Below are 26,343 nucleotides of genomic sequence, written 5' to 3' on the forward strand. Positions count from 1 at the left end.
ACATACCAAGTTCTTCATAAATGTATTATCTGCATATATTGCCGACTGTGAGTTAAGCTTCACTGCAGAATATGAAAGCCATTGGAAATCTTTCCCCAATAGAAAAATATTTCTTCTTAGAATAAAATAATGACTGGATTCACTTTGGAGTTGACACAAAAAGAATTTTGTTGACACATGATTTTTGGCAAGGCGAAAAAGGCCTGGGCCTAGGCCTGCAAGATTTAAGGGGCGCCATGTTGCCCAGTCAAATCCTAATTTTTTTTACAAAGCACTGGGGACGTACGCTAAATCCCCAGTGGTTTGGCAGAAAACCTGCGCACACGTGAACATAAATGGGGTAGGGGATTCAAAGAGCCGTTGATTTGCCTAGGGCTGCACACAAAATACATCTGGGCCTGATTTAGAGTCTTATATAGCAGGATGCACATAAACCCTGCAATAACCTCTCTGGATCCAATGGGTTTTTAGGCTGATGTGGTTGAATTTAATTACTGTCAGGTATGAATGGACACATTTCCGAGTAGTTATCACCAGAATATAGTTAATATCTGCGTTTAACAAAAGCATGGTTTCAGTTAGAAGCAGCATTTAAATTTATTCTCAGTAGTGTTGCCAAATGTGACATAGTGCAAAGCGAAAAAAGAAATATTGTGCTCTTCCCCATTATACAGTATATGTAACTAACCATTATTGGTTAGAATGGAATATGTCATTTTTCTGCACCTACTGTAGGTCAGACTAGTGCAGTGTATTTGTTGCACTGGGCTCTTGCCTAAACAACAACACAACATTGGTGTACACTGTAGTTGTTTCTAAAGTCCATAACTGTGTTGATAATTTTAAGTCCTACCTATATTTACATATGTGTTTGTCTAACTATAGTTATTGAGTCAAGTATTATGCACACTTTGACACCTATGGGTGTATTTTAGGTACTGCAATATTATGCTAGTTATAGTTATAATCAGCTAGAGACTATGGGTAATAACTTATCAGAGAAAAGTGCAAAGTTTTCTTGAGTTTATTCCCATGAATATTAGAAATATAAGAAGAACACCCCCACTGCTGCTCACACCCACTCCTGACATAGGAACTCTACTGTGTCAATTATAATCGCATTCAACTTGGATTAAAGTCACTGGGACAAGTTAAGGCAGAGAATATAATATTTGTCTGTAAAAAGCAATTCAATATTGGCTTTTGTGTAGTTTTAGTCTGTTAGAAATCGGGAAACATAACCTGTACTTAAAGCAAATCCAGAAACAAAACTAGTCAAAGAGACCGGATTTCGGCGTTCACATAGAAATGACTGCCATAAAACACTTTCATACTTTATTACAGCACATAACATTTTACTATGATGTTAAAAAGGGGACCACAAGGCAGACGTTTATGAGGATCAGTTCCAGATAGCGTTGCCACCTAGCCAGTATTTTACCAGCCTGGCCGGTAAAAATGATGCCTGATCCCAATGTTATTAATAAGGAAAAAAGATAAATATATAGGAAGTCCTGTATTTTTTTGGTGGCAACCCTAGTTCCAGAAGGACTTTCAAATGAAAATAAAAAATAGAAAAATAGAAAGTCTACATCATACTAAAAGTTAATTTAAAGGTGAACTACTTCTTTAATACATTACTACCTTACTTTATGCTCTTCACTGGGGAAATCAGGGAAGGCTTTTATAAAAGTGGCAGACTTAAGGCTATAAATAATTCAGTTTGTCTTGTTTTCACGAAAAAACACTACTAAATGAAGGTGCATTGCACATTCCTGGTTACATCATTTATTTTACACAGGACAATGTTATTTATTACAAAGAGACAACTTTCACAATCTTTTAATAAAGTTAGAGTGGTAAAGGAGACAAAAGGTAAGATTTGTCAGAAATGGTGGCAAAGCAACAATAGTACACATATGTCCTTGCGCACATGCCACACTTTCTACACTGGGAATCAGAAGACTGAAAAAGCGAATTAACACTGTTTAGATGCAGAACCTTTCCTCATCAGTTAACAATTTCACCTGAGTGATAATGAGAATGCATACAAATTCAAGAACACATTTCCCCACAATTGACGGCTTCCAGCGCATGCAAAATTTTGGCCCCCATTATTTCACTTCCATTCTCTGAAGCATGTTATAGGGAAGAAGAGAGCAACTTGGGGACTTGGGAGAGCCCTAATCAAAGAATGAGCCCAAAGCTAACGTGGACTGCGGGCAAAGGATTCATGAGTAATAAGGAATACAACTTAGATGTCATGTTGTTAGCTGAGTGAACCTTTTTATTACTCTGTTACTACAGTGCAGACAGTTAATCAGCAATCGGAAATAAAGTAGCTGGGTCAAAATAGAAAGTAGTTTTCTTCTGTTAATTTCTGAGCATTTTTTACTGGTCAGATTCAGTTTGATAATGGATCATAATACGCAAGAGCCATGAATAATCTGTAAATTAAATCCTTATAAACAGTGCCTAGTGATGACCGGTTATAATTGGTGCTTAGTTATTTTTTGTCACATGACTCAATGAAACTTAGGTATTAAAAATAATGTACCCCCAGTTGTAAAATATAAGGATATTTATTAGTCACATTAGCGTTCTATGAACTGTATAAAACCACTCAGCATTTAGCCTCATGGCATCATATGGGCATGAGCGCCTGTTATTTCATTTCAGCCCACACAGGCTGGTCTGAATGGCTGTAGGCCCAGGCTAAATATGCAAATAAACCTGGGAAACTTTAATATTCAAATCAGTGTAATTTTTATTTAATATCATCACCAAAGCATTATAAAGAGACTCACCAAGTATATAAGAAGACTCAGGTGCTCTGCCCTGAGCCTTCAGCCAAATGGAGTGGACATTACCGTATTGTTTGTAGGGTAGGCACTCAAATGGCGATCCTCCAGGCAGTTGTAGTAAAAAAGGTCTTTATTGAAAAAGAAGTATGGAGAACACCTTATCTAAGCTGCTATCCATACTTAAATAAAGATCTTTTTACTACAACTGCCTGGAGGCTCGCCCTCTGAGTGCTACCCTACAAATAATACAGTGATGTAGTTTTTATTTAAGTAACATGGAACTACATGTTTCAGACCTCAAATGGTCCTTGTTCGGATGCACCTTTGTAACATGAAAGTGCAAAACAACACTAATTTGCATATAACAGGCCTTACTGATTTAGATTCACATGATACTTATGTGGAAGTGGCTTCTCTACTAACTATTAAAATTAACTATTTATACCATCTGGAGACTGGACACAAATTGTACCTTTTTCACCTACAAACATGACGTTAACACTGCGTCCATGGGTTCTGGGGGCATTAAAGAGATGCTGACACCAGAAATTAAACATTGTCTCTTATGGAAAAAATATAAATAGCAATCAAAGTATTTGCCCAATGCTTTTACATTACTTATTTGATCCTCATATTCTTCAGTGAGGGGGCTGCCATATTTGTGCAGCAGGAGTCCATTAAAGGTAGAATCTCCCTGCAACACACAGAGCCGTAAACTCTGGGGCCAGTGAAATAGAAATACAGTAACTGCCCACATATTCTTGAATTAATAATGATGCTGCTGGTAATACTGACAAATTTTTACTCTCTTCCTTTATTGTGTTTTCTTACTGAGACTATAATGCAGCACATGAACTGATCACAGCCTTTATGCTGCAGGATTAGTGTTTGTTCTGCTTGCTCCTAAAACATTGTCAGCAGTGCACCAATGATTCCTGTTTGTTATTTGTGGCAAACTTACTTGTTTCTTTCTCCTTTGCAGGTTTGTCTCTAGCAGGGAAAAATGACGCTGAGGTGAAGTAGACATCTTCTTGGATCTCGCTGTGCTCTGCTGCCTTCTTCTGCACTTCCCAGAAAACAGTGAGTTTGAGGGGACACTGCTTGTTGCACTGGTTTAGCATTAATGATCAGTTGTTACCCACAAAACTTTTTAGCTCTGGGGGAAGTAGAAGCCTGTATCTAGTTTGACTTGCTCAATGCCCAGTCAGACCACAGCCAGAACTTTAATACTATTTATTAGTGTAATGTAGAAATGGGTGTTCAATGGCAACTTGCCTTAATTTGCGGTAGTCAACTATCCCTGTCCTGCTGCTTTCCAGCCCAAGACCATTTCTATTTTATGACTCACATGTGGCTTGACTCCCTTCCAATGATGTCAAGGAAGTGCGGCATTAACCTTCTGTGTGGAGCATTTGGGAAAGGTACATCCCCAAAGGGAAGTGGATCTGCTAGATGTTTGACCCAAGTTTGGCCTGCCACCCACCCAAGAAAAGTTTGACCTGTCAGCAGCCAGCCCCTCAATTTTTTTACCCAAATCTGCCTAGTCCATGGGTCCTGTGCACGTCACTGTTTATCATCTGCATTATGCTCCTTGGGTGGCTTTCATTCTTCAGTAGTTTGAAATCATATGGAATATTTCAAAGTGGAAAAAGAATTTATGGAGTTAACTCACTATGACAGTTGCAAATGAGTAGGTTTTGGGAGGTGTCTTTGGATAATCATTACGGAACCAATGGTGACATTTGCCTGGGAGGAGATAACTTTTCTTAAATATATCGATAATGGGTTGATGCAACGCGACATGACTGTTGGATGCAGACGCACGCGTCGAATCATGGTGGAATCGTCCGTGGAGGCCTGCCCTTACAGAGCATGCATGTGCTGAGCACTGATTAGCTGAACAGATGTGTCATGGTGAAAATGTGAAGCTACATTCTATTGGTTTCTCTTTATTGCTCCATCACTGCTCAGTTATTATGGACTTTGTAATAAGAAGCAACTTGTATTTTTTCCAAAAAAGGAAGAAATGGCACATTAAATATTTTCCAGTGGGATGCCGTATTTTTGTTTTTTCCCTGTTATAAAACATTAGGATTTATGGGTCTGGTTGTTTCTGTCTTACACTCTGGCATTTAGTTGCAATTGAATGAGGTGCCCCTGGTTATTCACATAATCTGATAACATGTTATTTCATGTAAAATAAAGCAGGTTTGCTTTGTGTCTTGGCTTTACAAGCTGTTTTGCAGCAAAACCATAATGGACCACAAGGTGTCTCATGATTGCAGGGTTAGATGGGAAGAGGGGAGGTTTGTACAGACATTTAATCGAATTTATAGTTTTGCCACATTGCAGACAGTATTACCCAGACATATCGTGCCAGTTGGCAATATAATTCTTCATGTTTATTAACTGATGTTAACACGTTAATAATAATTTGTAGTCCTGGTTGTAGTGTAGTTGTAGCTGGTTACTGTTTTATAGTCTCAGGCTTATTTTTTATTTTAACCTTAAAGATCTTTGCTCAGAATTGTATTTGAAATTTTACACAAGGCATATCTTGAGAGATCTACATTTTTTTCTGTATTTGTTGATCCATTTTCTTTTCCTACAGTAGCTGGGTCGGATGCATTACCAGGGAAACACAAGTAAGATTAGAGATGTAAGACTATGTCTGTTCTGTTGGTCTTAGCTGACAGCACTCATGTGTAGCTTTACGGAGGATTTGTTAAGATGGGGTCAGTAACCTCCATTTCTAAGCTGGAAAGAGTCAGAAGGAGGTAAATAATTCAAAAACTGTAGAGAATAAATAATGAAGACCAACTGAGAAGTTGCTTCAATAACATACTAAAAGTTGTTATTGAATTAGCCATTCAATAACATACTAAAAGTTAACGTTTAGATGGGGTCAGTGACCTCCATTGAAAGCTGGTAAGAGTCAGAAGAAGGCAGATCATTAAAAAAAACTATATAAAAAAGAAAAAATGAAGCCCAATTGAAAAACTGCTTAGGTAACATACTCAAGGTTAACGTAAAGGTGAATCACCCCATAAGGCTGCTCCAACAGATACAATAGTCAAAAGATGGAGCACCAAAGGGGGTCGAAGGCCATTTAAAAAATTGAGTTTATTCCATCATCATTAAAAATATTGCATGCCCCTATCGTCCTCAACGCATTTCGTGGCCACCACAGAATCTCTTTGGTGCTCCATCTTTTGACTATTATATCTGCTACGTGTGACTGCTGGGATTGCAGTGGATGTGATGCACATGAGATGATTTTTTGTGACCGGTAAGTGCTCCCACAACTATTTTTGTTGAAAGCTGCTCCAACAGCCCTTTTATAGGATAATAAATATAAATGTATACAGTGCAAGGCTAATGATTGGTTAATGACTTCCTGTTTGTGACTCACTGGCAGGGGGTGTATGAGGAATTGACATATGAGATACAAAAGAACTTCCCTGAGAGACCAGGACAAGGTACAGATACCCCAAATGAGAGGTGAGTGGGTGCTGCTGAAAACAAGGAGGTACCCCGCATCTGTTGCACATGTTTAAGAGTAAATGGCAGACTGGAAAATTCAGGGTATTTTATTACCCATTGGATTTTCAACTTGGCGGGGGCGGGGGCTAAGCAGGAGTTTATTTTACAGGAGTCCAGCTGAAATGAGCCGTGTTCTCATGGTTGTTTTTCTTGCTTTTCCCACAGTCCTATGAAGATCTTGTACAGAGGCTGGAACCAATCATAATGGAGCTGGAGCGGCAGGAGAATGTGCTGGTCACCTGTCACCAAGCGGTCATGTACTTCCTGCTGGACTACTTCCAGGTAACCAGACCTGCAATCATTTCCCATGAGTTTGAGATCTGTTTTATTCTCCCCACACTTCCAGAGGAACGTCCATACCTGAAATGCCCCCTCCACACAGTGCTGAAACTGACCCCTGTGGCATATGGTGAGTGTTTCCAGTGAACCTCAATGTGTCATCAGATCCCCTGCTCTCACAAGCAAACATTTTATTTCACGTGTTTAAAAGATTTTAAACACGTGACTGGTAAATGCTACCTGGTTGCTATGGGTTACTGCTCCTGGGCAAACAGTGCCATTCATTAAATTACCCTCTAGGTGTTGCTGGACTCCATGTAACTACAGGTTACAACATGCTGGGAGTTCAATTCCATCTGGGAACCACAAGGTTAAGAAATGAGGTTTAAAATTATTGTGAAGTGCCCTGATTAAACCCAGTGTTACATTACTAAAGGGGAATGTTGCCACTAGCGAGACCTTTCATAGTTCTGCTGTAGCAGTGCATTTTTTCTTCTTCCTGGTTCTGTGCAGTTGTTTTGAGGAGGGATAACATTTATTTTTATGTTTTGTTTCCAGGTTGTAAAGTAGAATCCATTTATCTGAATATTGAGGCAATGAACACTCACTCGGGAAAAGCCATCTGTAAGTGCAGATTCTTCATGGTGACCACCCTCTTGACTTTGCTCTACACAATATGATTGCACCAGGTTGGTGACTCTTTATTCTGTCTTTATTTGCCCTGCTATATTGGGCTTGTACAGACACTAGTCTTGTAGTGTTATACTTGGACCACACAATTGCTTTTAATTGCCCTATCTGAAACTTAGGTTAGTGTCCCTGTGGTACATTTAGTCCCCTCCTTTTTAGGAGGGTGCAAATGATCCATAACTAGAGCAGGAGTTGTGCTGCTAGAATATGAATAGGTGGGCCATGTGGAAACATACCAGTACAAAGGACTTATTGCAAAGAAATAGTATTTTATTAAAACATAAAACAAATAAACTTTTGCTGTGATTGTCTGTGCTTAAGAAAGCAATAATAACCATTTAAGTTGAACTACACTACTTGTTGTTCTACAGCCATAGCCAAGCTCTGGTAAGTAAACAGCAGTGCGGAAACAGCTGCTCATTGCCTGTCTAGTCTATAGGAATAGATAACCCAAGTATGGACGGCTTCCACAGCTTTTTGAGATGCAACAGTCTTCAGTTTAATGTGAATTGTAACTTTGAGGAGGACCGCAGTAACAAAATGCAGAACATAGTCCAAATCTCCTGGTAAGGTATTACCACTTTAAATATGGATGGTCGTTGATGATGCTTTTTGATGTTTTTAGTTCCTGAAACAGAACAGACTTGTTTATTTCTGCCATATTGCACAGCATACAAAGGGACACCCTGCTGACTTCAGCGTCCAGCAACCTGTGTCTGTTCTTGGGCATCTTTGTACTGTGTTGTCCATGATTTGGGGTCTTTTTGCTGAATCTGGAAAGAAATGCATAATGTGTTGGAGCTGGGGATAACTGGTTGGAGACTCACATTTAATCAGAACAGAGAGAGGGATATCCCCAGTGTGGGCAGTGCAACGGCAGCATTGGTACTCTAAATATACCCAACATAAAGCTGCAAACAACTGTAGATTATCTGTTCCACTGCACTGAAATGCAAAGGTTAATATATGTCTGCCCATTGTATCTTAAAGCTCTAACATTGATAACTTGTATCAGCCTGGGCTCTAGAGAGCATTTCTCCAACAGATTCATAGCAGACTACTCCATATTATGATCAGTAACATTCAAACCATGCTCATTTGGCTTTGAGAACAGGTTCCAGGTTCTTGTATCAAAACATGTACAGTTGGCTAATAAACAGCATGTGCTGGGAAGAGGTACCTGTATATTGTATTCCAAATATTAAAAGGGGACACAGGAACTGCCTTACCTTGGAGACAAATTCCAGCACTTTCATTTTTGAGGTTTCTTTAAAAGCTCTCTGGCCCCATCGGAATTCATACTCTACAGGATCTATGTGTGGGACTTTGTTGTATTCTAAATATCTAAGGAAAAGACAGCTATGCTTTATATAATAAAAGTAACATTTGGTCAGGAATAAGACAACTAACCCAAATCGTACTCTAAATGGGGGTCAGGCTGCCACCCCTTACTTATCCATATAAAAGAATGCAGTTAAAGGGAACATACTGCATCAATTTCAGTGTTCAATAACAATATGTATACATACTATCGACTTTACCAGAAAAATATGGAAGGCAGCCCAGTCCCATCATACCTTACAATCCCAGTCCTCCCCCTTATGGAGCATATTAGGGAATCCAGAGTTTCCCCCGGGTTGTAACCTAGATTTTGGGCAGAACTGGGGCCATCCTACTGTATTCCATATCTGGGATCTATGGGACTTTGTTAAGCGAATGCCCGTGGACTTAGCAACTTTGAAAACAAGATCTGGGAACTTGGATATCCCCCTCTACCAGTACCTGCAAGTCTCACACTATCTTAGACCCAAAATGAAAACGAGTACGAAGCAGGCTTTCTCTTCCTTTGAAAAACTATGTTACAAGGGCCCAGGTCAAAAACAGGTTATATCTCATATCTATGATGTATTGATACAGTTGCCCATTGATGACTTCCCGAAATATAAATATATGGTATATTGGGAAGATAACTTCCCGGCAGAGAAGTTATAGGAACTGGGAAGGTATATGGGATAATGCTAAGAAAAGCTCAACTTGTGTCCAATATAAAGAAAATATTTATAAGATTCTGTTGAACTGGTACTATACCCCAGAGAAACTCCTTAGAATCTACCCCTCAACCCCAGATAGATGTTGGCGGGATTGTGGGCACAGGGGGACACTGCCACATATTTTATGGGACTGCCCCAGGATTATACCCTACTGGGATATGGTGAGAACACTTTTGCAAACAGTGTTACGCACCACCATACAAAGGGAGCCATGGACTCTTCTCTTGGGGAAACCTAAACTTAATCTCACTAAGGCAGCCAGGAAGTTAATGAATCATATCCTATCGGCAGCCAAAAGGCTGATCTGTCAAAAATGGAAGCAAAAAGCCACCCCACAGGAAAGGGAATTGAAGGATAAAATAGAGGAGGTGAAACGGATGGAGTATCTTGCAGCCCTATGTAACAGATCGCTCCCTCAATTTCATGAAATATGGGGAAACTGGATCTATTCCTTCCCCCCCGATCACTGAAATTATTGAATGACTAGAACCGATATAATTAGGTGTCCACTTTGTCAAAACTGAACCCTTCTCTGTTCACAATCTGCAATTCTTTGTTTTTCTTTCTTTCTTTCTTTTTCTTTTTTGTGATAATTGTTATTATACGCGAAATTGATCTGTGATGACTGCTTAACGCACAAAATGTATAACTGGTAGGTGGAAAGTGATAATGTAATCTATGTCGCATGTAATAACTGCATTTTGAAAATTCAAAAAAATAAAGTTAAAAAAAAAAATAATATGGATCCATCTAAATTTATTTCTTTTTCATTCTAAACTGTGATTTCAATACTGGAGATAACTTTAAATAACCAAGGGCTGTTACTATCTGTATTTCCGTGTGGTTTTTCCCTTTTTCCAAACACCAGATGGAGCAATTTAACAGCCTCACATGCAGTTTACGTATATAAAATAGGCTTTACATGTTACATACTTCTGTTTAACAAACTCCTCTGTGACAAGCTTCTTCACATCCCCAAACTCAGAGTGCATCTCTCTTGGTTAAAAAGAAACAGAATTCAGGTGACTGAAACATATGGAAAATGACAGAGTGAAAGTGGGTACTTTTTACACAAACTTACCCTGGTTCAATACGCAGACGCCTTAACATTTCCCAAATAGCAGCTGCCATGAAAAAGGAGCACAATTAGTGAGTGGTGTGCAATGGGTTGCACACTGGATACTGCTAGACACAGCTTGCTTATTTAATGGGAATACAGCAATGCAACCAAAAGGAGTTGCCCAATTTCCAGCTGACAATTAGGGCAGAGGCACACGGGCAGATTTAGTCGCCAGGTGACTAATCGCCTCTTCTTTGGGGCGGCAATCTCCCCGAACTGCCTTCCGCCTGCTAAAAAAAAATTGCCTGCGCCAATGCACTCGCGGTGCTTCGATTTCCGAAGCCGCCAGAATTTTCCTCGCGAGGCAGCTTCGGCAAAGCAACGCGAGTGCATTGGCGCTGGCGTTTTCTCATTATAGCAGGTGGAAGGCAGTTAGTCGCCCCACAGAAAAGGCGATTAGTCGCCAGGTGACTTAATCTCCCCGAATTTGCCCATGTGCCACACAAATGCTACTCTCGGCACTTCTGCTAAGTGATTGACAGCATCTGCCAGTTGTGTTGCCATAGTTTTGTTTGACATAACTCTGTATGTAATCAAGGGGTTGACTAGAGATCAGATAAGGGATAATGGGTTTCAAAAAGATTCTATTCACTGGTTATAATACGAAGGGATTTTGCCCAGCACTGTGCTCAGGTGGAGGTAGTCAACAAGCCCAAAGCAGACCGTTAACATAGAACGACATGAAAAATGTTACAACTGTAAATTCTCTCACCTGAGCACAACAGTAGTCAAAACACCCAGTGACTATATGCCTAAGGTGGATCAGATTCACCTTCCCAATCCATTAGAGGGAGCTACGGTTTAATATATTCTCTAAACACAATGCAGCAGCACCTTGGATGGTTAATGGTAATGGAAAGAATGTTGTGTCTTATGCAAGCTCCTGGATGTAAATTTAAATATAAAATGTTAAATGACTAGTATTTCCCCAGAATAACCTAGATAACAAGAGGCAAACTTGCAATGTTAAAGTGAACATTTCAAGCCCTGGAAATAGTTTTCTATGAAAGGAATCCCATAGTAAGCAATGCACTTACACTCTTTAGCTGTATTGCCCTTCATGAAGATGAGGCTCAGAATAACCATAAGCAGACCCAGCTTGGATGTATTCTCATCCCTACAATAAATAAGTACAGTTCTTAATCTTCACTCATTCAAACAAGCTGTGAAGTGTCAGTGATGTCCTTTTCCCCCACAATTTCTCCCAAATGATCCTATAGGAAACAATGGCATTTAACCCGGGTCTACGCTGGTGTGGTAGTACCAGAATGAAATATTTCCAGCAAAAGGCACACACCACAGCAAAATGAATCCCTTACACTCTCATGCCATCTCCTTGTACCCGCTGCAGCTTGTTGGTAAGAATGTATATATGGCTCTTTGTGTCAATCTCCTCCAGTTGAAAGCCAAACACCTATGGGGTTGGAAGAAAGGAAATAACAGTAAAAATGACAACTCAGTTGAATTACTGATATATGAGCCAATCTCTAGGGTTACAATCTAGGGGAGTTTGTATGTGCATTTTGGCACACTGTGTACATACAGTTTATGCAGATGAAACCCCAGAATGGTGGTGGATTGCAGTTTAAGTACAAGCATGACACTTTTGTTGGCTACTAAAGAATGCTTGCCTAATGCCAGGTGATGATGACCGTGAGAAGATGGCATACTTTTCCTACAGGACCCTTCTATTAATCAAGATCAAACCTACCGACCTAAATGAAAAACACACCCTGTCTGCAATATACAAGGTGAGTAAAATGAGCTAAACTCAGATTCTGCTTTACTTGGTGCACCAACAACTATGCTTTAGAGCAGCTAACCAAACTACTTTCAGTTGCCCTTTAAAACAAGTCTAGACATTGCTCAGTTGTGTGTGTGTGTTATTAAGCCTTTGGGCGGAATATATAATAGCATGAGCACTTAAACCAACCCCTCCAGGCTGACAGCTAGGTTATTTCTCCAATTCACAAGGCTGCTTAACTCACCTGTTGCAGAGTGATTTGCGCACGGTGAATGATTTCTGGGTAAATGTCCTTGTATTCCTTAATCACGCTTCTCACAATATCTTAACAGGAGGGTTTTAAAAATTAACTTTGATTGCCATAATGATAAGAGTAATTTATTTGTGCAAATGTTATTATAATCCTTTATATAGCACTTGTTACAGCTTGCTCATTGTGTGCATGTGTGTAATGAAGGTACCGCACATACCACAATCCTATGTGCATAATGAGCACGCTAGAGCACTCATAATACACGTGTGTGTGTATAATACACGTGTGTGTAACATGGCTGCCTTCACCGGGAGCTCACTTTCAGCACAAGGGAAATAATGCTCAGGAGGGGGTGGGGGGGTTCTTGAAGAAATACTGCTGTTTCCAACTATAGTGTGGGCTTTGTTAGCTTGCACCACCATTGGGGAAAATAATTTGATAGGATAGTTCCATTTACATCATACGAGTTAGTATAGATAAGATTATTCCTTTCTAACAGAAATACCTAAAAGCACAAAGAATCATCAGTATGAAACCAATCTGAACACAATCATCAAGATGACAGATCAACTTACCTGCCCGCTTTATAGGGAGCTTTTTCTGATCTTTTATCAACAGGTACTGTACCACTTCACCCACCTGGGGGGGGATTTAAACTCATTAGAAGGGTGAATTAAATCCACTGCCATTGCCAGTACTTTGGCACAAGGACAGGCAGACAAGAGTGTTTTTTGTCCACCAGATGGCAGTGAGCCATAAGCTTTAGACATAAGTGGCATGTGTCAAATGTTTGTAATTGTGATTATTAGTTGCCTGATTACCCTGAGCAGCTTTTTGCACTATAAAGGTCATCACTATGTACTTTCAAAATGGAATGTCCCATCACTCAACAAGCAACGCTGGCAGAGTAAAGCCAACTTGCCCAGGCTTTTTGAATTTCCCACTAACAAGCACGGCCAGGCAGCTGTGATGCACCACCAGTGATTACATTTGAAAATATCAAATTAAGAAATGGTTACAATTAATTTCACACTTTACAGGGTATTGACGTGGGGCAGGTTTATACGGTTGGTGTATACCTCGATATTGTGAAGAGACACCCTAATCCCGAGATGTATTGGTTTTTCTGGCAGAATATAGTTCAACCCCATTAAACCTCAACAAGTAGTATCACAGTGTTTTACTTCTATCAAGTATTGATGAAGAAGGCATCCGGTAAACAGCAGTGTTGGGCGTGACGTTCAGGTGTGAGCAATTGCTATATATTGTAACTATGGACTGTAAAGTGCACCTACTCCATCTGTGGGTAACCATAGTTACTACCACCCCTCACATTGCACTAAACTGGTTATTTTCTAAGTATGACTGTAAATAGATCTTCAATGGTTTCTGCATCAGATTATTACCCATCCACAAATACCTTCAGGTTAACTTGTTCCTGTGAATGATTCTGAAGGTTTCTTTGAACCTGTGATAAGGACTGAGTCGGCATTATAGAATCTTCCTCCATATCCACGTCTTCTGCCTGGATTGGGTTAAATATAGGAAATAAAAGGACTCTTAAGCAAACAGTTAAGAATAATCACATATGGTACAGTTATTGAATGATAGCTTACCATTTCCAGTGCCCAAAGGAAGGGATGACTAGGTCAGAGAACCAACAACCTTTAATTCTTACATAACAACACTTACATGTTTGACAACAAGACTGGAACATTAATAGTATTGTATTATAAGTGTTGTATTGTATTATAAGTGTTATATAGTATTATAATGAAAATATCATGTACTGTTGCCCTGTCATGGTAAAACTGATGTGTTTGCTTCAGAAACTCTACTATAGTTCATATAAACAAGCTGCTGTGTAGCCATGGCAGAAAAATGGCTAAATGACACAGGTTAAATAGTGAATAATAGATAACACTATTATGTTCTACAGAGATTATCTGCTACATATAACCCAAGCCATTTGTCCTTTGAATGGCCACCCTATTGCTACACAGCAGCTAATTTATATAAACAATATTAGTGTTTCTGAAGCAAACACAGCAGTTTCACTAGTGCAGGGCAACAATGTATTATATTTTTTATTAATATAAGGCACTTTGATTTTTATATTACTGTTCCTTTAAACGAGTCATACAAAGGTCAATAAAGCTGCTAACTCAGCCCCTTTAAACCAAGTTGGCAGTTCGTTGGTCCATATATGGGACCTTTCTGACAGGACAGTACTCTTCTCTAGGACCTCTCAAACAGTGGCCACTAAGAACGATGAGCAATCTCTGTATAACATCTCCTCTGTATATAGAAATAATCAGAATCATTGTGTTTTAATAATTTTACATAAATTATTCTAAATTGGAACCTCTGATGATCTTCTCCAGGCAAAATCTGTGTGCTGCTCTCCAGGGCAGGAAGGCCACGACTCTCAGGGTCTCCAGCACTTTATACTGCAGAACAGTGTTACTGTGCGGTGTGTTATAAACAGCCAAGGAGGAGTCTCACCCAAGGCCGCTCTGTGCACACCAATGTGAGGATGCATGGATTTGAACCCACAAACCTACTGTGAGACACCTCCAGTGTCAATAGATACTAAAGCTCTAAGCCATCTCTCCACACTGCTTAAGCATGGATGTGTACACTGTTGCCCCCCAGTTGCTTTTGTTTTTCCCCCACTAAAACACATTTGCATTGAAAGCTTTATCCATCAGTAAATGTATGTGTATTCCAAAGAGTGGAACAGACATACACTCCCTCCACAAAGAAACCAGGTACAAATATCCAAATGGAACTGAAGTGTGGCATTGGCAAAATAGTTATGAAATAGAAAACACGATGGAAGTGTATTTGCTTAAAGATGTTCACCTCTAAGTAAACATTTAGTATGCTATAGAATGGCTAATTCTACGGAACCTTTCAATTAGTCTTTTTTTATTTATTATAGTTTTTGAATTATTTGTCTTCTTCGATCTCTTTCAAGCTTTAAAATGGGGGACACTGAACCAGTCTAAAAAACAAATGTTCTGCGAGGCTACAAATTTCTGCTACTTTTTATTACCCATCTTTCCATTCAGGCCTCTCCTATTGATATTCCAGTCTCTCACTAAAATCAATGCATGGTTGCTAGTTGCCAACATGGTTGGGACTTCTTGCTAGAATGGCTAGGTCCTAGCTACCAGATTGCAGCCTTTTATTCAAAGCAATGCATGGTTGCTAGGGTAATTTTGATGTTGGTATGTGTGGATTTGCCAGTCCCGATACCTCAGTGAAAGTGCACCCCTTGGTACACTGGCAAGCTGTGAGTCCCTAAAAGTGGCCATACACAGGCAGATTTAAGCTGCAGATTCAGGTTCTTTACACTGATTCCAGAGCTTAACTGCCCCTGTAAGGAGCCCTCCGACAGGCCTCCCCCATCAATCTGGGCCTGTTGGGGGAAAGATTTGGTCGTTGGGCGACTTAACCAAACAAACAAATCTTACAGTGTATGGCCACCTTAAGACTTGTGATGCAATGGTAAAAATACAGCTATAGGAATAAAATCATTAAAGCAAAACTATACCCCAAAATGAACACTTAAGCAACATATAACATTAAGTGGCATATTAAAGAATCTTACCAAACTGGAATATATATTTAAGTAAATATTGCCCTTTTACATCTCTTGCCTTGAGCAACCATTTCGTGATGGTCTGTGTGCTGCCTCAGAGATCACCTGACCAGAAATACTACAACTCTAACTGTAACAGGAAGAAGTGTGGAATTAAAAGATACAACTCTGTCTGTTAATTGGCTCATGTGACCTAACATGTATGGTTTGTTGGTATGTTTGTTAGTACAGTGAATCCTACGATCCCAGGGGACGGCCCTTATTTTTTAAAATGACAATTTTCTATTTATGATTACACAATGGCACATACTACTAGAAAAGTATATTATTATGAAAATGGTTTATTTACATGAAGCAGGATTTTACATATGAGCTGTTTTATGCAATATCTTTTTATAGAGACCTACATTGTTTGGGGGGGTATAGTTTTCCTTTAAGGGGATTGTGAGTTCTATTCGTGTGTCAGTCTTGAGGGATGGCTTTCTGCTCCTCTGGATAGAAGTTTAGAAATGTAAAAAGTCCATGTTCTGTTAAGTGTAACATTTGTGGCTCAGTTTATAAAGTTAAAACAAGATGAAGCCGAGCACTCTCTTAACCTTCCCTCCGTAAGGTGGCCTGGTGCACAATGCAGGAGGGTACGGCAACCCCCAATGAGTCAATGGCATAGGAATACACTGGCACTCGAGGCAATTGAAATGCAGGGTTACCCCTTGCTGTTTATTTTGCACGAATGTAATAAACAGCAAGAGGTAACCCTGCATTTCAATTGCCTTCGAGTGCCAGTGTATTCCTACATCAGTTTATAAAGTTTCCAGATATTTAGTACTGGGCTCCTGTTGTGTTTCATTATTGGCTTAGGAGGCCCTTACTGCAAAATAAGGTGACAGTAACATTCAGAATAAGCAATAATCTTACACTCAAAATCTAATTGGCCTACAGGCCAGAGCATCCCCCCCCATGCACAGCCATAAAGAGTATTGGCTCCAGTCTCATATCCCTGTGTTCATACAATAATTACATCTCTGCCTCTCCTGTTACCTGCAGGTGGGAAGCGTCCCGCAGCAAACTGGACCGACCTCTCCTCCTCTGCTGTGACATGGCGCTCCAACCTGAAAACGACCACACAATGAACCCAATTCCATTAGTCTGATTCCCTTAATGAAACTAGACCAGCAGATTAATGTAAAACGATTGAACTTAAAACAGCAAAGGATATGCACGATTAATACAGGAATGGGTAGAATGGAATGCTTGGGATCTGGATAAGGGGAATTCACGGGACACAGGGATACAAGTGACGTACTGTACGATGCACATCATCAGGGACAGAAAGTGAAGCACAAGACATAACAAGCTCTGTGATTCAGTCCCGGGTCACTGTGGGATGTCTGCTGCAGTCAGTTCACTTTGAAGTTAAAGGAGATGTCCCTCCCCCCCTCCCCTGTGTAGAAGATCCTTACCGGGGGAAGGGTTTTTTCCCCCGGACAGGTTGACTTCTCCTTTAACTTTTAGCATGTTATAGAATGGACAATTCTAAACAACTTTTCAATTGAATTTCATTCTTTTTTATAGTTTAATTATTTGCCTTCTTCTGACTCTTTTCAGCTACTTTTTATTTCTCATCTTTCTATTCAGGCCTTTCCTATTCATATTCCAGTCTCATATGCATATCAATACATGTAGGGTTGCAATCTCCTTTACACATGGGAAAAAATAGGCAGGGGGTGGGGTGGTTGACATCGGGGGCTGACCGGTAACGTCGGGGGCAATGGCAGCGGTAACATGGGGGATGAGACTGATGACGTGGCAATCAGCGATTGGCTGATCACCATGTCATTCATTTCAATGTCCCGTCCGGTTTTCCTAATTTGAAATTCCGGACGGCCCTTCCAAAAACCGGGCTGTCCGAGTGAAATCTAGACAGGTGGCAACCTTAAAGGCATGGTTGCTAGGATAATTTGGGCCCTAGCAACCAAATTATGGAGAGATGCTGAAAAAAAATCAAAATAACTCAAAAACCACAAATAATAAAAAATGGAAATCAGTTGCAAATTGTCTCAGAATATCACTCTCTACATCATACTAAAGGTTAAAGGTGCACAACTCTTTTATGGGCCTATGAGTAGAACATACGGGTTTATTTCTCCTTTAAGCAGATCCCCCTTAAAGTGTAACGCTGTTATTATAGGGCAGAACTGTACAGCTGGCAGAGCACCAATGGACTGTCTGGGCCTCAGCCTCAGTACTGCCCTTTCTCGGCTGTTTCCCATCATGCTCCTTCAACCCTGGGATAGAGCTAGGGTACATTTTGGGAACTCCAATTCCCATCATGCCATATCAAGACTAGCAGCGCTGTGAGAGGCAATAGTTGCCTCTGTGGACACCTCATGCCACACGAATATATAACGCCTGCGACACAATAGTTGCACGCATGTAAAAGTCCTGAGAACAGATCCACAGCGCTTAAAGCTATAGCCGCACAAACCCAACACTGACCCGCCAAATTCTCACGTCAAGTTCAGTCAGAAACCGAAAGCCCCTCCTTTCGCTCCAGCAGAGCCAAAATACGCACGCACCTCCCACTACGGCGGCATGCAAAAAGTGACAAAAACCTACAGTGATGCACGCACGTATCTGTTTAATCGCCTTGCTATGCAGGGTACCATATGTCTAACGATGGCCATAGATGTAGAGATACGCTCATTTAGCGTTGTCGCCAAACAAGCAGATCTCTCCCCGATATGCCCACATTGAGGTGGGCGAAATCGGGCTCATAGTGCATTCGATAATGGTGGTCGGAACGCCTGGGATTTTTTTAACCTGCCCGATCAAGATCTGCCCGACTTTCGGATGGCCCCACACACGGGCCAATAAGCTGCCGACTTGGTCTGCAGGCAGGTTTTATCGGCCTGTGTATGGGAGCCTTAACACCTAAGCGGGGGAAAAAAAACACATCAGCCAGTAGGGACAGGTGGCGGAAGTTTAATGTAAGTCCCTCAGTGATGAGAGGATATTGCCAATTTCTCTTCTCTTCCTTCCTGGCCCTTGGAAGTAAGAAATTAGAATGTCTGACACCCCTATAACTGTGTGGGCATGTGGTGCAGGTCAGGAAAGTTCTGCTTCCTCTTGCGACTAGGGTTGCCACCGGGCCGGTAAAAATGATGTTATTAATAGGGAAAAAAATTAAATATATAGGAAGGCTGGTATTTTTTTACAGAAAAGGTGGCAACCCTACTTGTGACCCACACAGAAGTTTTTTTTTTTTTTTTACCCAGGAGTTACTGAGGAAACCCGGCAGGCTGCACCTCTGAGGTACTTGGCTAGTGTCTGCCATCTTGAAAAGTCACCTAATTTCTAGAACCCTAGATTTCTTGAAGGATCTAGAAACCAATTGGGAAATGCCGATTAAATTTTCTAAGAAGTGAGTGTGCTCCCCTCTTCTATAGACAACAGGTTCGCTTATATTCTCCAAATATATAATGTACGAATATACATCAGTAAAAGAATAACTAAAAGAGAGAGTTGAACAGCGCTCCTTCCAATGCTTCATACACATAAAAGTTACCGATTAGATGTTAAAATGTCCCACAGTGCTCTTGTCACGTATGTGTGCGAGAGATATCCAGTGTTTTGGCTCCTGTTCCTCCACTTATAATCCTGCCAAAACAAAATCACACAGAGTTCATAGCACAGCATGCTATTAAGCAACTTACTTTGAGTCTGGAGAAATTCCACGTTGTTTAAATTACAAACAGTCTCACTCTCCTTCAAATGCAGATCAGTAGCTTGTTTCCCTTCCTTCCATGTGACTTTCCTTCCGGTGTCTGCAGGGTCCTAGTGCTCTCCTATTATTCTCTAGTCAGGGTTCATCTAATGTAGGTGTGCAAAACAACTAGCTGAGCAGTAAAGATAGGGAAAGAATTTAGGGCCACAAATGGGAATAGTTACACTGTAATTGAGCTGCAATATGAGTAACTTGGAATGGAAAACAATATGTGGGGTGGACGACAACAAAGGTTAAGACCTGATTGGGGGAATATATAAAGGATATAAAAAAGGGGTATATGAAACATTATTTAGCTGAACATTTTGCTAAGCACACAATAAAGATCCAAGTGGCCTTATATTCAAGGGGATTAGTCATACGAAACCCAACTGGAAAGGAGGAGACACTCCCAAGAAGAAACTAAATGGATATACCAGCTGGGGACGTTGCCACCTCAGGGGTTAAATATTGATTTCAATTTAACATGTTGTTTTATGAAAGTTTTTACGAGTGTACAATTGTACAACTGAGGTTTTACTAAATTAAAAGGTTTCAAACAAGTGAGTGCAAAATGCTTTACCTATTAATGCATATTTAAATTGGACAATTCAGCATATCCTTATGACCTTTAACCTACAACTACTAGGGGAGGATGCCCAAGGTACACAGGAAGCCTCTGAGGAAGTGTATTGTATACATGAAACGTGTTAGGCCGTGTCAAGGAATCTTACATGTTAGTCTGGATTTATAATTTTGTGTTGAATTGATTAAAAACCTTATCATTGTATTCTAATTATTGTGCTGTTGGGAATGCTGAGTGAAGAGACTTGAAGAGAGAGCACTAGGACCCTGCAGACACCGGAAGGAAAGTCACATGGGAGGAAGGGAAGCAATCTACCGATCTATTTCATTATTCTGCCTTATGCTATGCCCCTGCTGTTCTCAATAGTTACTGGATGGCACTGTGCTAAAGTATAAAACCCTTTGTAGCCATGCTTTCAGGGTCCATCTTGTGCTGGCTCTAGCCTAAGCAGGCAGGCAGAGGTCGAGTGGAACCTAGACAGGTCAAGTCTAGTAAGGATAGGCTACTCATCTTAAAGGAGAAATCAATCTGTCGGGAAAAACCCCCCACCCCAGTTAGCCCTCCCTCTATACCCCCCCCAGGCTAACTACCCCCCGGGGATATGCCCCATACTCCATACTTACCCTTCGGCGCAGATTCTTCTAGCGAAGTTCCACGCATCCATCTTCCGACTCCTCTGTAAGCTGACTGAGAGATCGGTATTTCTGCGCATGCACATTTGGAGCAGTTTGCTGGTTAGTGACAACTGCGCATGCGCGGAATTACACGGAAATTGCTGATATCTCAGTCAGCTTACAGAGGAGCCGGAAGATGGACGTGTGGAACGTCGCTGGAAGAATCTGCATCGAGGGGTATGTATGGAGTATGGGGCATCTCCCCAGGGGAGGAGGGAGGGAGGGCTACCTGGGGTGGGGGTAGGGTTTTTTTTCCACACAGGTTGTCAATCTAGGCTATTTAGCTGAGTAGCTCAAGGCTCCGACGAGGAGAGTCAGAGGGATTAAGATCCCGGGTACTAATTGCCCAGAAGTAGGGACTAAGTGTATAGACTTAGGGATGTATAGATTCCCCTGGGTTCCACTTAGGGAAAATACTGAAAGCTGGGTGTACCTTCATTGCTGCTGTGTATGTTCTCTTCCCTGTGGAGACTAATACTAACCAAAAGAAGGTACTGTGAGTATATGCCTATCCACTGTTCTGTATGATCCTGTTTTGCTCTTATGTACAATCCATTGAGGATTATATTCAATAAATATGTTCATTGGTTAAGTTATAAAAACCACTGGCGCCCAATTATTGCACCCTGCATCTAGTCAGGCCCGGATTTGCGGCAAGGCCGCATAGGCCCGGGCCTAGGGCGGCAAAAAAATAGGGGCGGCATGCCGCCCAGCCGTATTATGGGGACGTGTGCGTCCCCATTCAATTACAGCAGCTGGGAAGGGGAGGTGGGTGCTAGGACCGCGCGGCCGCCTGGTCGGACCACGCGGCCTAGGGGCGCCAGTCAATGAAATCCGGCGCTGCACCTAGTTACAGTAACACTACACCCTGCCTCCGCACTGTTTGCGAGACCTAAGATTTTAGGTCTCACCCGGAGCATAGTATTGGAAGTGGAGCTCATAGTTAGAGAACGTTGCACTCTATTTACTATATCGCTACACAGGGATTATTATAAGAAGTCTGCTGCGCTATGAACTATGTGTGATTTTGTTTTGGCGGGATTACAAGTGGAGGAGCAGGATTTACTCACCTACTACTGCACTTATACATTGTTCATCTGGAAGAGACTCCAAAACACTGGATATCTCACACACACATAAGTGACAAGATCACTATGGGAACTTTTAATGTCTAATAAGTAACTTTTATGTATATGAAGCATTGCAAGGGTTTGGAAGGAGCGCTGTTCAACTATCTTTTTTAGTTATTCTTTTACTGAGGTATAATGATACATTATATATTTTGAGAGTATAAGCACGCTCACTTCTTAGAAAATTTAATCAGCATTTCTTAATTGGTTTCTTGTTCCTTCAAGAAAACTAGTGTTCTAGAAATGTGACTTTTCAAGATGGCCGACACTAGCCAAGTACCTCAGAGGTTTCCTCAGTAACTCCTGAGGGTAAACTCCAGGGTAAAAATAAACTTTTGTGAGGGTCACAAGAGGAAGCAGAGATTTCCTGGCCTGCCTTATCAAGGCACCACATGCCCACAGAACTATAGGGGTATCAGACATTCTTTTTTCTTAATTCCAAAGGCCAGGAAACTTATAAAGACTTACATTAAACTTCCCCCACAAGTCCCTACTGGCTTGCCATAGGGCGATTATATCAACCAATAGGCCGATGTGGGTTTTTTTTTTCCTGCTTAAAATGGGCCTGTCGCCCAGACATAAAAATTTGTATAATAAAATTCCTTTTCAAGTTAAGCATGAAATCCAAATTATTTTTTTTATTAAAGCGTTCATAGCTGTTGTAAACTTGTTTATAAATCTCAGCTGTCAATCAAAATGTCTGGAAATTTGTTTGTCTGGTGAGGTCAGCAAACAACCAATCTTTCCCCCGACAGGCCCACCTTAGGCGGGAGATATCGCATTACAATGAAAGGGATACGAAAAAGTGAGGACTGAATCAATGAACCTATGCGGTTCTCTATCCAACATAAGAATAAAGCCTACCCGATCAAGATATGGCCGGTTTTTGCCCAGATATCGGTCCGGGAGGGCTCCTTTCAGGGGCAGAAATGCTGTGGAATCGGTCTAAAGGACCTGAAACAGCAGCTTAAATCTGCCTGTGTATGGCCACTTTTAGCGACTCACAGCTTTCCAGTGTACCGAGGGGTGCACTTTCCCAGAGGTATCAAGACAAATCCACACATGCCAACATCCATATTACCCTAGCAACCATGCATTGCTTTTAATAAAATACTGCAATCTGGTTTCTAGGACCTAGCCATGCTAGCAACGAAGGCCCAAACATGCTGGAAACTAGCAACCATGCATTGATTTTAGTGAGAGACTGGAAAATGAATAGGAGAGGCCTGAATGAAAAAATGGGTTATAAAAAGTAGCAAAAACAATACATTTGTAGCTTCACAGAACATTTGTTTTTTAAATGGGATCAGTAACCCCCATTCAAAAACAATAAAAAAGACCAATTAGAAAGTTGCTTAGAATTAGCCATTCTATAGCATACTAAATGTTCACTTTATAGAGTGAATCACTTTAAGCAAATACACTTCCATTGTGTTTTCTATTTCATAACTATTTCGCCAATGCCACACTTCAGTTCCACTTGGATATTAGTACCTGGTTTCTTTGTGGAGGGAGTGTATGTCTGTGCAACTCTTTGGAATACACATACATTTACTGATGGATAAAGCTTCTATGCAAATTAATTTAATGCAAATGTGTTTTAGTGTGAGAAAAAAACCCAAAAGCAGCTGAGGGCAACAGTGTACACATCCATGCTTAAGCAGTGTGGAGAGATGGCTTAGGGGTTTAGTATCTATTGACACTGGAGGTGTCTCACAGTTGGTTTGTGGGTTCAAATCCATGCATCCTCACATTGGTGTGCACAGAGCGGCCTTGGGTGAGACTCCTCCTTGGCTGTTTATAACACACCACACAGTAACACTGTTCTGCAGTATAAAGTGCTGGAGACCCTGAGAGTTGTGGCCTTCCTGCCCTGGAGAGCAGCACACAGATTTTGCCTGGAGAAGATCATCAGAGGGTCTAATTTAGAATCATTTATGTAAAATGATTAAAGCAACAAAATGATTCTGATCATTTCTATATACAGAGGAGACATTATACAGAGATTGCTCATTGTCCTTAGTGGCCACTGTTGGAGAGGTCCTAGAGAAGTGTATCTTTGCCATTTGGCCAGCCAAATACTGTCAGATTGGGGTGATCATACAGAGAACGGAAGGGTACTGTTGTCAGAAAGGTCCCATATATGGACCAACAAACTGCCAACTTGGTTTAGAAGGACTGAGTTAGCAGCTTTATTGACCTTTGTATGGCTAGTTTAAAGGAACAATAATATAAAAATGATAGTGCTTTAAAAGTAATAAAAATATAATACAGTGTTGCCCTGCACTAGTGAATAAGTACATAGTGGTGATATTTATATTGCAAAAAGCTGCTTGGGGTAATCAGGTATCTATTAATCCACAATTACAAACATTTGACAGATGCCACTTATGTCTAAGGTTTATGGCTCACTGCCATCTCGTGGACAAAACACTCTTGTCTGCCTGTCCTTGTGCCAAAGTACTTGCAATGGATACAATTCAGCCTTGCAATGAGTTTTTATCCCCTCCAGGTGGGTGAAGTGGTACAGTACCTGTTGATATAAAACGGGCAGGTGAGTTGATCTGTCGTCTTGATCATTGTGTTCAGATTGATTTCATACTGATGATTCTTTGTGCTTTAAGGTATTACTGTTAGAAAGGAATAATCTTGATATATACCCACTCGTATAATGTAAAGGCAAACATCCGATCAAATTATTTTCCCCAATGGTGGTGCAAGCTACACACTATAGTTGGAAACAGCAGTATTTCTACAAGAACCCCCACCCCCTCTTGAGCGTTATTTCCCTTGTGCTGAAAGCGAGCTCCCAGTGCCATGTCGGGTCACACACGTGTATTATGAGTGATCTAGCATGCTCATGCACATACATATATCACACATGCACACAATTAGCAAGCTGTAACACTTGATCCTTATAAGCATGCCCCAACATGGCCACCTGCACTGGGAATTCTTTTCCACAATGGTGGTTATTTATTACTTTTATACCTACCCATTTACAATCTGCAAATCACAGTTTGCTTGTATATATATATTTTTTAATATTTTTTTTTATTCAATGTAAGTTTTCCTTCGTGATGACCAGACTAAACCAATGGCCCTATTAGATCCGACATAAAATTACCTGCAGACTGCATGTTTACAGCTAATTTTTAATAAGTCAAATATGGGGTGGGTGTATATATTCCTGATATTTGTGGGCAGGGCCAGGCCGGGCCAAGCCAACCGGACACCTAGTATTGTGTAAATGTGCTAGGGACCTTAGACTGTAAGCTTCACTGGGACAGGAGCTGATGGGAATGATGTATATTGTCTGGAAATTGCTGCACAATATGCAAGTGCTATATAAAGGAGTGAAATAACATTGGCACAAAATAAATTACTCTCGTCATTATGGCAAATGTTTGTAAAACCATCCTGTTCAGATATTGTGAGAAGCGTGGTACACGGACGTTAATCCGAAATCATTCGGGGTACGCAAATCGATCTGCAACAGGTGAGTTACGCAGCTTTGTGAATTGGAGAAATAGCCTAGCTGTCAGGCTGGAGGGGTTGGTTTAAGTGCTCATGCTAGGAACTGAGCAATGTCTAGACTTGTTTTAAAGGGCAACTGAAAGCAGTTTGGTTAGCTCCTCTAAAGCATAGTTGTTGGTGCACCAAGTAAAGCAGAATCTGAGTTTAGCTCATTTTACTCACCTTGTATATTGCAGACAGGGTGTGTTTTTCATTTATGTCTGTAGGTTTGATCTTGATTAGAGCTGGGATGCTAATAGCAGGGTCCTGTAGGAAAAGTATGCCATCTTCCCACGGTCATCATCACCTGGCATTAGGCAAGCATTCTTTAGTAGCCAACAAAAGTGTCATGCTTGTACTAAAACTGCAATCCACCGCCATTCTGGGGTTTTATCTGCATAAACTGTATGTACACAGTGTGCCAAAATGCACATACAAACTCCCATAGATTCTAACCCTAGAGATTGGCTCACAGATCAGTAATTCAGACCAAGTGAGCTGTCATTTTTACTGTTATTTCTTTTCTTCCAACCCCATAGGTGTTTGGCTTTCAACTGGAGGAGATTGACACAAAGATCCATAT

The 26,343-nt window shown here is 40.8% G+C and overlaps 1 protein-coding gene across 2 annotated transcripts; it reads right to left on the reverse strand.

Annotated features, from left to right (window-relative positions):
• Positions 1-7,565: 7,565 nt before the first annotated feature.
• On the reverse strand, positions 7,566-19,958 carry LOC108718079 (non-structural maintenance of chromosomes element 3 homolog). 2 transcript variants are annotated; one of them, XM_018265668.2, is made up of 11 exons: positions 19,805-19,958; positions 17,130-17,200; positions 13,905-14,009; positions 13,060-13,123; positions 12,476-12,555; positions 11,807-11,901; positions 11,525-11,604; positions 10,449-10,491; positions 10,301-10,363; positions 8,546-8,660; positions 7,566-8,089 (listed from the first exon to the last, which is right to left on the reverse strand). In XM_018265668.2, exons 2-11 carry the CDS (start codon positions 17,187-17,189, stop codon positions 8,012-8,014), a joined length of 783 nt encoding a protein of 260 aa, XP_018121157.1. In that variant the 5' UTR covers positions 17,190-17,200; positions 19,805-19,958; the 3' UTR covers positions 7,566-8,011. The 2 variants fall into 2 exon arrangements, with proteins under 2 accessions (XP_018121157.1, XP_018121158.1); XM_018265669.2 differs by lacking the exon at positions 19,805-19,958 and adding an exon at positions 19,657-19,798.
• Positions 19,959-26,343: the final 6,385 nt, after the last annotated feature.

This window comes from Xenopus laevis, chromosome 5S (assembly GCF_017654675.1).
Source record: "Xenopus laevis strain J_2021 chromosome 5S, Xenopus_laevis_v10.1, whole genome shotgun sequence".
NCBI lineage: Eukaryota > Metazoa > Chordata > Amphibia > Anura > Pipidae > Xenopus > Xenopus laevis.